Source organism: Carcharodon carcharias, chromosome 17 (genome assembly GCF_017639515.1).
Source record: "Carcharodon carcharias isolate sCarCar2 chromosome 17, sCarCar2.pri, whole genome shotgun sequence".
NCBI lineage: Eukaryota > Metazoa > Chordata > Chondrichthyes > Lamniformes > Lamnidae > Carcharodon > Carcharodon carcharias.
This window is the reverse complement of record NC_054483.1, coordinates 106,075,543-106,089,351: the sequence shown is the minus strand read 5'-3', so window position 1 is coordinate 106,089,351 and position 13,809 is coordinate 106,075,543. Positions and strand designations below refer to the sequence as shown.

The 13,809-nt window shown below is 45.9% G+C and overlaps 1 protein-coding gene across 11 annotated transcripts in view; it reads left to right on the top strand.

Moving 5' to 3' along the window:
• The first annotated feature begins 1,521 nt into the window (after positions 1-1,521).
• Positions 1,522-13,809, top strand: part of LOC121289595 (ligand-dependent corepressor-like) — a 128,543-nt gene continuing 116,255 nt past the window's right edge. For 6 of the 11 annotated variants that reach the window (XR_005945616.1, XR_005945618.1, XR_005945617.1 and 3 more), the window contains exon 1: positions 1,522-1,713. Coding sequence is in view for 3 of the 11 variants with exons in the window: in XM_041209186.1 (XP_041065120.1) it covers positions 1,617-1,713 (97 nt within the window). In the remaining 8 variants the exon portion in view is untranslated. Of the gene's footprint in view, positions 1,714-4,674; positions 4,833-13,809 lie in introns of all 11 variants that reach the window. The other 5 variants (XM_041209188.1, XM_041209190.1, XM_041209191.1 and 2 more) reach the window with 3 other exon arrangements.

Here is a 13,809-nt window from a genome sequence, read left to right as displayed (position 1 = left end):
ACCACTGCTTTACAGGCCTATAGCAAAGAGTTACAAACCTTCAGTTGTTTCATTGGACCTTCCTGTCTCTTGCAAACTGTTTTCACTTTAAATCTGCTTTCTGCAGCTTTTGTCTCTTTAAATCTGAAGCTTGGAGTCTTTCTCTCTGCCTCTCACTTTTAACTTCACTTAACAGGACAACTTCCAGGTTCCTGTCCTGCCTTTGACTAGACGGTCTGCATGGGATTTCCTCTTGATTCTGTCTCACCCCTTTGGCCCCGAGACCTTTTTGAAAAATCTGCAGCTCCCAGTGTCCAGTCTTTCTGGGGTCTTGGCTTCAAACTGCTTAAAACTGTTGTTTCTTTAGTTTTTCTGTGTGTCTGTGGGATGGACCTGCCTCTCTGGGCAACAGTCCAATTCTTCTACTCTTGTTTGTTTACCTTAGCTTAAGTTGCAAACTCATTAGAAATGCAGGCTCAAAAACTCAATTCGAGCTTTCTTAACACACAGATACAGAAATACAAATCAAACTTAAACATTAAAGCTAAAACTCATTACTAACACCGACAAATACCAATATAACTTACTTAAACTAACTCTATTTCCTAACACTACACTTCAAAAGTACTTCATTGGCTGTAAAATGCTTTGAGGCGTCCAGTGGTCGTGGAAAACATTACGTAAATGCAGCTGAGATCTTGAATATTGCTGAAAAGAGAGACGTTGCTGGAGTTTTTCATCTTGCACTTATCAGGGCGGATACAAGAATGCCAAATTTCAAACAAACAGGAACATGGGAGGAGGAGTAGGCCATTCAGCCCCTCGAGCCTGCTCCGTCATTTAACCAGATCATGGCAACAATTTATACCACAGGAGAAAAGGGTGCAGATTGGTTGGTAAGTTGCCTCTGATTGGCTGAGGCATTGCCGTGGGGAAAGCCAAGGGCAAGGCGACCAACTCTCGTGGAGAAAAATTAAGGGACAGCCTACTCTGGGGTTCCGTACGAAGGGAGCGCTGCCAGCCATGTGAAATCTGAAGGTCCGGATACCGGGACAAACAGCATAACAGCACCTTGCAGACAGGGGACCCAGGACGGTGGGCTCAGGTGCAGGCCCATCGGGTAAAATAAGGGACGGTCGGTCACACGGAACAAGGGAGGTGGGGGAATTGTGGGACGTCGAAACTCCCAGAAATTTGGCATTCTTGCCTCTGTCCTGATGGACTTTTTTTTTTGGATTGGTGGGGGGGGGGGGGAAGGGAGGGGTTGGGGGCGGTGGCTCAGCGAGAACCTGCCGGCGTCACGACCTCGTGACCGCCTGGAGGCGCGCATCGCAGGTCCTCCGGCACGCGGCGTGGCGCGCGCGCTGGGTCGCGCGCACGTTGCCACCGCCGCAGCCGCCGTCCCCTCCCCCTCCGTCGTTTTCCATTCCATTCGAGCCTCTGCTGTTCCCCACCCCCCCACCCCCCCCCCCCCCCCCCCCCTTCCCAACTCCCTTCATCATCCTCACCCGCCCCCATCCGGCTGCCGCCGCTGCCGCCGCCATGGAGGGGGGATTAATTTTCATATCATAATATCCTCCCTATACACACACACACACACACACACAAACACACACACTCTCCGAGCCAGTCAGAAAATGGCGAGCCCGTGTCACAGTCAACAATGTTCGATCGAAAGGCGCGGCTTCCGACAGGAGCTCGACTCTTGGAGACATAAACTTATTCACTGTGTAGGTAAGATTTAATGCATTTTGGTTAAAAAAAAAAACAAATAGGAGAGACGGCAGAAACAAACCTGCCTCTCCAAAAATAAAAAAAAAGCACACGCGCAACTATTTAAAGGGCAAGTGTGTGTGTGTGTGTCTCCCTCCACATCTCCTCGCCAGTTGTGTGGAAGAGGTTAATGTTGAAGGTGACAGTTTATTTATATTATAGCGCTGGGGGCGCTGTCTTTGATCTTTAAATAAAAAAAAAACGTCGTCATCCGCACAGCCTCACAACAAGAAGAAAAATCACCATCATTAATACATATTGCAAAATGATAAATTTCTTCACAATATTGGTTTAAGGAAATGTTTTACCTCCAGTTTATTTAACAAATAGTTCCTTGAGTTGGAAGAATTTTATTTTTGTTTTCGACGCCTCCCCCCTCCCCCCTCCCCCCCCCCGGTCGTGCTTTGATATTGAAACCGTTATTCTCAAACCGTTTAAAAAAAACCGTTATATTTTTTAAAAATTGTGTTATTCGAAATAAAGGGACGGAGGAGGCGCGTGAACGGCACTGGCTGCGAAGCCGCTACTGCGCCTGCGCGCGATATCCCCGTACACTTTCATAGGTGTTGGAGCCCTGACCACTCCCTCCCCTCCCCCCCCCCCCCCCCCCTCCCCTCCCCCCCGCCGGACGCCCCAATCACCCGCCCATCACCACCCCCGACCCGATCACCCCACACCAACCCCACCCCATCCCCGACCCCCCCCAGCCATCATCCCCACCCCCGACCCCCCCCCACCCAACGGGACCCCGACCCCCCCATCACCCCCCCGGCCTCCCCCAACACCCCTCGGACCCGCCCCGTCACCCCCCCCCCCCACCCCGAGCCCCCCCCCCCATCACCACCCCCCCCCCCCCCCCCCCCCGAGCCCCCCATCACCTCCCTGTCACCACCCCGACACCCCCCCACCCCCGTCACCACCCCGACCCCCTCCCACCACCGTCACCACCCCGACCCCCTCGCACCCCCGTCACCACCCTGACCCCCCCCACCCCCGTCACCACCCCGACCCCCTCCCACCACCGTCACCACCCCGACCCCCTCCCACCACCGTCACCACCCCGACCCCCCCCACCCCCGTCACCACACCGACACCCCCCCCCCCACCCCCGTCATCACCCCGACCCCACCCCCGTCACCACCTCGGCCCACCCCCACCCCAGTCACCACCCCAGCCCCCCCCACCCCAGTCACCACCCTGACACCCCCCACCCCCGTCACCAGCCCGATCCCCAATACCCCTCCCAGACCCCCCAACATCCTCTCCCAGACACCCCCTCCCCGCCCCCCGTTGTACCCCTTCCCCGACCCCCCCCGTCGCGCCCCTTCCCCGACCCCCCCCGTCGCGCCCCTTCCCCGACCCCCCCCGTCGCGCCCCTTCCCCGACCCCCCCGTCGCGCCCCTTCCCCGACCCCCCCGTCGCGCCCCTTCCCCGACCCCCCCCGTCGCGCCCCTTCCCCGACCCCCCCCGTCGCGCCCCTTCCCCGACCCCCCCGTCGCGCCCCTTCCCCGACCCCCCCGTCGCGCCCCTGCCCCGATCCCCCCCCACCCCCCTGTCCCCCCTGTCGCACCCCTTCCCCGACCCCCCCCCCACCTGTCCCCCTGTCGCACCCCTTCCCCGACCACCCCCCCCCCCACCCCCCTGTCGCACCCCTTCCCCGATGTTTTATGATGACATTTATGTTATCATATGGCATATCTCATGGCAAAAGAAAAGTAGATGTTACGATATTCTCAAAAGAAATTCATGTCGTATGGCTCACACTGTGCCATTGTCTTGTAATGCCACAGGGCATCTATGGATGAACAATAAATAGTGTCTAGCCTATGTTGCTTCCGTCGCAAGAACAAATTTGGAAAGGAAGAATTGTAATCATTTTAGCCCTTTGGCAGGCAGTTTTTTTTTAAATTAAGTGATCAAGGTCCATAATCCAGGACAACAGAAAGGCTTAAGAAGTGTAGTTGATTGAGTGATACTAAGAAAATAAGACTTGTATTTATGTAGCACCTTTCACCAGATGTCTCAAAGTATTTAACAGCCAATGAAGTACTTTGAATTGTCATCACTGTTGTAAGGCAGAAACACCGCAGTCAATCTGGACAGCAAGATCTCACCAACAGCAATGTGATAAAGACCAGTTAATTTGTTTTTGTGATGTTGATTGCGGAATAAATATTGACCAGGACATCGGGGAGAACTCCCTGCCCTCCTTTGAAATATTGCCGTGAGATCTTTTACATCCATCGCAGCAGGCAGATGGGGCCTTGCTTTAACATCACAAAAGATGGTATCTCCTGTATTGCAGTACTCCCTCAGTGGGTCTCACCCTTGATTTTTGTGCTCAAGCCCTGGAATGGGACTTGAACCCAGAACCTTGTGACTCAGAGGAGAGAGTGCTATCATCTGAGCCATAGGTGATGGAGTTTGCGTTTTAAAATACAGAAGGATGAGTTGGAGTAGGAGGTTTTGAAATCAATTGTATTGCCTTCAGCTCCCAAATCTTTGGAGGAAATCGCAACTTGGAGACAGCTTTAACAATAGGAGGGATGTAGGACTTCTATTTAAAACCAGAGGAAATAATGAGGACAAGGATATCAGTAGATTAAAAATGACTAGAGATGAAGTTATCAGGGGCATGAGGTGATAGGTGTTGGCTGAATTCTAACAGACTTGTGCAGTAATCTGAGACGTAATATCCCTTTAAGACAAGTATTGTAATGAAAGGTCACATGATCTTAATATCCAATAGCAGAGAAGTGTGAGAAAGTAGTTAGTCACTGATGAGTGTAGGCAGAGTTTTATGTTGTGAGTACACAAGAATAATTGTCAAGTTTAGTTTGTAAATAAAAAGCATGTGTTTATTCTAACAACTATCTCCTGATGTTCTCTGTCTCTGTACTGACTTGGTCACCCCGATCAAAGAGTGCAACCCGGATCCTTTAGCCCCAGCAAACCATGGGCACTGGATCCACCAAACTGGCAACGAGAGTAAAAGCACAACAAATCATGGAAAGAACAAGGTTAAATAGCAAGAAAAGTGAAGGAAATCAGAAGAACCAAAACTATCTCGCACGGTAGTTGTAAGTACAAGAAAATTTCCTTCTGGTAATAGATTGTTCACCAATATCCATTACAAGCCTACTGACTCCCACAGCTACCTCGACTACAGCTCCTCACACCCCGCTTCCTGTAAGGACTCCATCCCCTTCTCTCAGTTCCTTCGCCTCTGTCGCATCTGTTCTGATGATGCTACCTTCAAAAACCATCCCCTTCCTCTGACATGTCCTCCTTCTTCCTTAACCGAGGTTCTCCACCCACGGTCGTTGACAGGGCCCTCAACTGTATCCGGCCCATCTCCCGCGCATCCGCCCTCACGCCTTCTCCCTCCTAGAAACATTATAGGGTCCCCCTTGTCCTCACTTATCACCCCACCAGGCTCTGCATTCAAAGGATCATCCTCTGCCATTTCCGCCAACTCCAGCATGATGCCACCATCAAACACATCTTCCCTTCACCCCCCCCCCGGCGGCATTCCGTAGGGATCGTTCCCTCCGGGACACCCTGGTCCACTCCTCCATCACCCCCTACTCCTCAACCCCCACCTATGGCACCTCCCCATGCCCACGCAAAAGATGCAACACCTGTCCCTTCACTTCCTCTCTCCTCACCGTCCAAGGGCCCAAACACTCCTTTCAAGTGAAGCAGCATTTCACTTGCATTTCCCCCAACTTAGTCTACTGCATTCATTGCTCCCAATGCGGTCTCCTCTATATTGGAGAAACCAAACGTAAACTGGGCGACTGCTTTGCAGAACACCTGCGGTCTGTCCTCAAGAATGACCCAAACCTCCCTGTCGCTTGCCATTTTAATACCCCACCCTGCTCTCCTGCCCACATGTTTGTCCTTGGCTTGCTGCATTGTTCCAGTGAAACCCAACGCAAACTGGAGGAACAGCACCTCATCTTCCGACTAGGCACTTTACAGCCTTCCGGACTGAATATTGAATTCAACAATTTTAGATCTTGAGCTCCCTCCTCCATCCCCGCCCCCTTTCCATTTCTTCCCCCTTACTTTTGTTTTTTCCAATAAATTATATAGATTTTTATTTTCCCACCTATTTCCATTATTTTTAAATCTTTTATGCCCTGCTAGTCTTTCCACCCCAACCCCACTAGAGCTGTACCTTGAGTGCCCTGCCATCCATTCTTAATTAGCACATTCGTTTAGATAATATCACCACCTTCAACACCTCTTTGTTCTTTTGTCTGTGACATCTTTTGTTTATCTGCTTCTATCACTGCTTGTTTGTCTCTACAATCACACCCCCACTTCTCTCCCCCCAACCCCCCAACCTTAAACCAGCTTATATTTCACTCCTCTCCTAATATTCACTCAGATCTGTTGAAGGGTCATGAGGACTCGAAACGTCAACTCTTTTCTTCTCCGCCGATGCTGCCAGACCTGCTGAGTTTTTCCAGGTAATTCTGTTTTTGTTTAAAATTTCCTTCTGATCGTTGAAGTAATTCCCTCAGAGGATGCCACAAGTTGGAAGAGTGGAGCCATTCGGTCCAACCTCGGACGACTGGTCTCACTATGCTGAACGCCTCACGTTCTTCTTCCAGGTGAACGACATTGTGGGGGAGGAGAAAAGGCACGTGATCCTTCTGTCCAATGTTGGGAGTAAGACATATGGATTACTTCAGAATCTGTTGGCGCCAATGCCACAGACTCAAAGTTTTCATGATTTAGCGAACCTTGTTAAGAATCATTACTAGTTCAAGCCGTCGGTGACCATACAACACTTTAAATTCAACTCAAGAATTAGAGCTGCTTCTTATGTGGTAAGTCTGAAGCAATTAACTGAATATTGCAAGTTCGGTAGTTCTATCAATGATATGCTTAGAGAGATTGTTTGGTGTGTAGTATAAACAAAGATGCGATTCAGAAGAGATTGTTGGCTGAAATAAATCTACATTTTAGCAGCAAATGCACGGCATCATAGTAACAGAGATGGAAGTAGACAGCCCTGTAATGAAACACAATTTAAAAAGATTGAATGTTTCTTCTGCCATCAATATGGACACCTCATGAGAAATTGTAAAGATAGAATCAGGCAGACTGTCAGACTAAGGCAGAAACCCCTGAGATAAACAGCATTGAAAAGCCTGAAGTAATAGATGTTGCTATCTATTCACTATATAATTTAAAGGTAGGAAGAATGGAGCCTATCTATGTAACCATGAGAGTGAATGAGAAGCCTGTCAGAATGGAGGTGGATACTGGTGCAGCTACTATAGTGATCGGTGAGCATACTTTTCAATACTTGAATTATGGAGAACGTAACCTGAATTTAGAAGACTGATGGAAAATTTAAGACCTATACAGGAGAAGACGTACAAGTCAAGGTAAAGTCACAGTAAACTATGAAGGTCAAACAGTGAGATTACCCAGGCAAGGGACCCTAGTCTCATCATTTGAAACTGGCTGAAAGAAATTAAATTGGAAAGAAATGAAATCTTCCAATTAAGAACTAATGGACTTTCACAGCTACTAGAAAAATATGCCTCAGTTTTCAAGGAAGAACTTGGAAAAATTGAAGGGCTACGAGCAAAAATTCATGTAGATCCAGAGACAACACCAAAATTCATGAAGGCAAGACCAGTACTTTGTGCAATGTGGGATAAGGTAGACGCAGAACTGGACAGATTAGAAAAGCTGTGAGTGATATAACCAGTACAATTTTCAGCGTGGGCAGCTCTAATTGTACCTGTCCTTAAACCTGACCAAAGCATTAGAATATATGGGACTATTAATTAACAGTCAATAAAGTTGCAAAATTGGATCGACACCCCATATCCAAAATTAAAGAATTATGCACTAAACTGGCAGGTGGAAAGGCTTATACAAAGTTAGATTTGAGTCATGCCGACCAGCAATTGAAATTGGAGCAGGCATCCTGAAAGTTTGTTGCCATAAATACACATAAGGGATTGTATCAATACACCCGTTTACCATTTGGCGTATCTTCGGCTTGCGCCATATTCCAAGGAACCATGGAAAGTTTGTTGCAGGGATTGGCCCATGTTGTATTTATTTGGATGAGGTTCTTGTGACTGGACTCACAGAAAAGGAACATTTGATGAACTTGGAAGAAGTTCTGAAATGTTTTTCATAGGTTGGAGTGAGATTGAGAAAGGAAAAATGCACAATTAAAGAAAACTTAAAGCAATTAAAGAAGCCTTAGACCAAAGAATACATGTAAATTGAAATCATTCTTGGGGATGATTAATTACTATGGACATTTCTTGCCTAATTTATCGACAGAACTGGTGCCATTATATTGTTTGCTCAAGAAAAAACAGAGATGGTCATGGCAAACATCACAAGAAGCTTTCACAAAAGTGAAAAAGTTGTTATTGTCATCTACACCTCTAGTACATTTTGATCAAAAGAAAGAGTTGATATTAATGTGTGATGCATCACCGTATGGAGTGGGAGCAGTGCTTTCCCATCGAATGGTTGATGGATCAGAACAACCTATAGGTAATGTGTTGAGAACACTTAGTGCTGCAGAGAAAAAGTACTCTCAAATTGAAAAGGAAGGCCTAGTGATCATTTTTGGTGTTAAAAAGTTTCAATATGTGCAGGGTTGTCATTTTACTGTCATAACCGACCACAAGCCATTATTAGGACTATTCGGTGAAGACAAGGCTATACCCACTATAGCCTCAGCTAGATTACAAAGATGGGTGTTGATCTTGGCAGTGTATGAGTATACTTTTATTTATAGACCCAGAAATCAATTGCAAATGCAGGTGCACTCAGTTGTTTACCCTTGCAGATAAATGACGAGGATGTTCCAATTCTTCAGGAATATGTCTTGTTGTTGAGCTTCCTGGACTCATCACCGATATGTGCTAAACAAACTAAAGATTGGACGAACAGGACCCAGTCTTATCCAGAGTGAGAAATCAGTTTCTTTATGGTTGGTCACAAACACAGGAATCTGATGAAATGAAACTGTATTTCCAGAGAAGATAAGAGATAACCAGCCAGGAAGGTATTCTATTGTGGGGTGCTCATGTGATTGTTCCTCCAAAAGGATGAAAGCCATCGTTATCTGAACTCCAGAGTACACACCCTGGGATTTCTAAAATGAAGGCAATGGCACATAGGTATATGTGGTGGCCGGGAATAGATGGAGAAATAGAAAACCTAATGAGAAATTGTATGCACTGTAAACAAGTACAAAAATTACCTGCAACAGCTATGTTATACCCCTGGGAGTGGCCAGGAAGAGCAGTCACAGTTGGGACAGAACATTTAATGTAGGAGAGAAGGTATTTGTGAAAAATTTTAGAGAAGGATCAGCATGGTTGTTTGGTGAAATAAGTGCTGTAATGGGACCTCTTTCCTACCATGTGAAAGTCGAAGATCAAATAATATGTGGATCACATACGAAGTGGAGAAACCAAATATCCAGAAGTGATTCCACCGATGTTCGAGACTGAATCAACATTTCCTGTTGAAAGAACTCTGCCAAATACAAATGTATTTGAAGGGCCGACTGTACCTGAAAGAGTCAAAGAAACAAAAGTACCTTCTGTGGAATCTGATGTTCAGAGGACTTCAGTAAGGGAGACTCCAAAGCAGACATCAGAAGCTGTAGAGCTGAGACGTTCTACAGGCAGAAGGAAACTCCCAGAGAAACTGACTTTGTGAATAATTGAACTGTGTAAATAACTTGATGTATTGAAAAATTGTAAAATGTATTTTTCAGTAAAGGCTGAGTGATGTCGTAATCTGAGATGTAATATACCTTTAAGGCTTGTATTGTAATGTAAGGTCATGTAATCTTAAGATCCTATAGGAGAGCAGCTACCTCTGTGAGTGAGTCTTGAGTTAGTCACAGATGAGTGTAGACAGAGTTTTATGTTGTGAGCACACAAGTATAGTTGTAGAGTTTAGTTTGTAAATAAACAGCATGCGTTTATTCTAACAATGATCTCCTGCTGTTCTCTGTTTCTGTACCTGACTCAGGCACCCTGAACAAAGCATGCAACCCAGATCCTTTAGTCCCAACAAACCAAAGGCACTGGATCCAACAATTTGATAGTTATAGATATGATTTACTTATAGAAATAATATACTTTATCATGCTGTGAGCATTGTCCAATACAACACCTTTCAGCTTCACCCTTAGGTGTTCTGACACCATTTATGGAGAACGTGATAGCTATTTTTCTTTTCTACAATGCAGTACTTTATATTGTCTGCTCATCATCTGTTATTGATTCTCACGTTTACACATTTTATCTAACCCATTTTGTGATTTCTCAGCTGCTAGTATTGATTCAATTTCTTCTTGTAGTTTGTATCATCTGCAAATCTGGTCAGTTTGAAATTAGTGCAAACTGGTTAGATTTGCAGATGATACAAACTATAAGATGAAATAAATTAGGAAGAGGAATAATCACATTTCATCCTAGATTATCCAAATGTATGGTTTACTGGTTAAAACATTTGAGTAGGAAATATGTAGTGGTAGGTGTATGGAGAAGGAAGAAAAAGGTAACCCAAGTAATTATGTGGGGAGATGGTGGTGCAGTGGTGATTTCAGTGGACTAGTAATCCATAGGCACAGGCTAATTCTCTAGGGGCATGGGCTCAAACCCCACTATAGCAGCTGGTGGAATTTAAATTCAGTTGATAAAGCTGGAATATAAATTTCCTTCACCAATGGCCTGGCTTACTTGTGACTTCAATGGGGTTGGCTCTTAACTGCCCTCTGAAGTAGCTTAGCAAGCTACTCAGTTCAAGGGCAATTCAGGATGGGCAATAAATACTGGCCTTGCTAGTAACACTCGTATCTTATGAAAAAAATAAAGACTGGACAAGTTACTGTGAAGTCAGTTGCGGGCAAGCCCTTGGAATCCACAATTCAAGTATTTCGATGAGGCAAAGTGGAAGGAGGCTTAATTGGAACATAAACAATGACTAGAAATGGGCTGAATGCTGTGTATCCTATGTAAAGTGAACTATTACTGTGTAATGTCAGTATTTTTTTGTGGGGCAGTCTTAATCATTGCTTTTGAAGATCAAGACGATTGTTTTCAAGATATAATGGATAATTTTGTATGCTTGGGAGTGGTGGCCTAGTGGTATTATTACTGGACTAATATTCCAGAAACCCAGGAAAATGCTCTGGGGACCCAGGTTCAAATCCCACCACAGCTGATGGTGAGTGTAAGAGTGCTCAGGTCTTTGGTACTTGGAGGACGGCTGGCGCTCATGCACCCGCTGTGGATCTGATGATGAGACTTGGAAATGTGGCACACATGCTGCAGTTGCAACAACAGGCGGCTGAAAATAGGGTAAAGTTGCGAGAGCCAGCCAGTAGACTAGAGCGAAGGATGGAGGACGTCGTCTGCGTTCTATCTGATGTTGTGGCTCCGACATGCAAGCGCCTCGAGGTCTGCATGTGAAGGGTGTCGACCTTGGTCCAGACAGATTTGCTCTTGGACCTGCACTCTATCGTTATAGGCATTGGTGGGATCCATTAGTGGCTCGGCGAGAGGGGGTTGAGGCATCTTGACCGCCCTCCAGGTGCCCCTTCTCCACAGGGAGTCAGGCAGGGGCCCTTGGGTACTCACAGGGAGGAGGACCAGCAGCTGGATACCCACAGACCATCCATCTGGGTGACCCTGAGAAAGTTCAACTGATCCCAATCCCCTCTGCCTGTGATCCTATCACCTCCAGCTATACAGCCTAAGGAGGATGCACCTGCCCCACAGCAGGACACTGAAAGCAGGCTGGGGCCGTCCAGCTCTCGAGCGTCTAGAGTACGCCTGCCAAATTCATCAAAGACAACAGGGCAGGCTGCCTCCACCTCTGCTGCAGATGTTGGGGATGTATTTAGATGTTGCGATAGGGTTAGAAAAGCTAAGAATCTTTGAAATCACTTCTGAGTCACGGGTTTTCAATTTCTGTTAATATAATGTACCTTTGTAAATACATTAGCTGTTTATGAGAATGGTATCTTCATTTGAAAGCGTTCTGCATGTTCATCCATGTGCCCTCTTATGGTCGCTTCCCTTTGTGAGCCTCGCATATGATGTGTAGCTGACTCATGATAGTTACTGTACCTATGTGTTATGTCAGGGAGATATGTCGAACTCTTTATTGAAACGCATTGCTTCTCAAAGGTGGCCACCATTGTATCAAGTTTTTTGACACAGTGTCTGTGCTGTTGTGGTGACCATCACTTCCCAGAGCACAGCGATGGAGGGTTCACCGCTGATCTTTCCAAAGAATGGGGCCTAGTGAATCATGAGTGTTGAATGTGCAAGGCTGAATGCTGAAATTGTTCTCTATGTCACTGGTATTAAAGACCTTTTAGTCCACTGGAATGGTACAAAGGGATGGAAGCAATGTGTCTGTGTCCTGTTGCCTGTTCCTTAATCGTCCTGGAGTTGTGTGGCTGTCAGGTGGCATGGGTTCGGGGGCATCCTCATATGCAATCGGACACTCATCTCCCATTTTAGGTTCCTGTCCATAAGACCATAAAACGTAGGAGCAGAAGTAGGCCATTTGGCCTATTGAGTCTGCTCCACCATTCAATGAGATCATGGCCAATCTGATAATCCTCAACTCCACTTTCCTGCCTTTTGCCCATAACCCTTGATTCCCTTACTGATTAAAAATCTGTCTATCTCAGTCTTGAATATACTTAACGGCCCAGCCTCTATAGCCTTCTGTGGTAAAGAATTCCAGATTCACTACCCTCTGAGAGAAGAAATTTCTCCTCATCTTTGTCTTAAATGGGTGACCCCTTACTCTAAGATTATGTCCTCTGATCCTAGACTCTCCCACATGGGGGAACTATCTCTCAGCATCTACCCTGTCAAACCCCTTAAGAATCTTATATGTTTCAATAAGGTCATCACTCATTCTTCTAAACTCCATTGAGTACAGGCCCAACCTACTCACCACTCCTTTTAAGAAAATCCCTCCATACCTGGGATCAACCTAGTGAACCTTCTCTGGACTGCCTCCAATGCCAGTATATCTTTCCTTAGATAAGGGGACCAAAACTGTTCAAAGTATTCTAGGTGTGGTATAACTAGTGCCTTCTATAGTTTTAGCAAGATTTCCCTATTTGTACACTCTATTCCCTTTGAAGTAAAGGCCAACAGTCCATTTGCCTCCCCTATTACCTGCTAAACTTGTGTGCTAGCTTTTTGTGATTCATGCTTGAGAACCCCCAAATCCCTCTGTGCTGCAGCTTTTTTTCAGTCTTTCTCCACTTAAATAATATTCAGCTCCTTTATTCTTCAGCCAAAGTGCATAACCTCATATTTTCCCATATTACATTCCATCTGCCAAGCTTCTGTCCACTCAATTAACCTGTCTATATCCCTATGTAGACTCCTTGTGTCATCCTCACCGCTTGCCTTCCCACTTATTTTTGTGCCATCTGCAAACTTGGTGATAAAACATTCATTTCCCTCATCCAAGTCATTAATATATATTGTAAATAATTGTGGCACCAGCACTGATCCCTGTGACACTCCAGTAGTTACAGGTTGCCATCTTGAAAATGCCCCGCTTATTCCAACTCTGTCTTCTATTAGTTAGCCGATCCTCTATCCATGCTGATATACAACCCCTAACACCCTCTATCCATGCTGATATACTACCCCCAACACCATGAGCTCTTATCTTATTAAGTAGCCTTACGTATAGTTCCTAATTGAAAGCCTTTTGGAAACCCAGATATATTACATCTACTAGTACCGCTTTATCTATCCTGCTTGTTATCTCCTCAAAGAATTCTAATAAATTTGTCAGGCATGATTTCCCCTTCATGAAGCCATGCTGACTCTGCTTGATAATATTATGCATTTCTAAATGCTCTGCTTTTACATCCTTTATAACAGACTCTAACATTTTCCCAATGATGGATATTACACCCCACCTCTCATATTCCGGAAAGTAGCGGTTTTAACACGCATGCATTACATGGTAGTGCATGCAAATGGTGTTCCCGCCATGGAT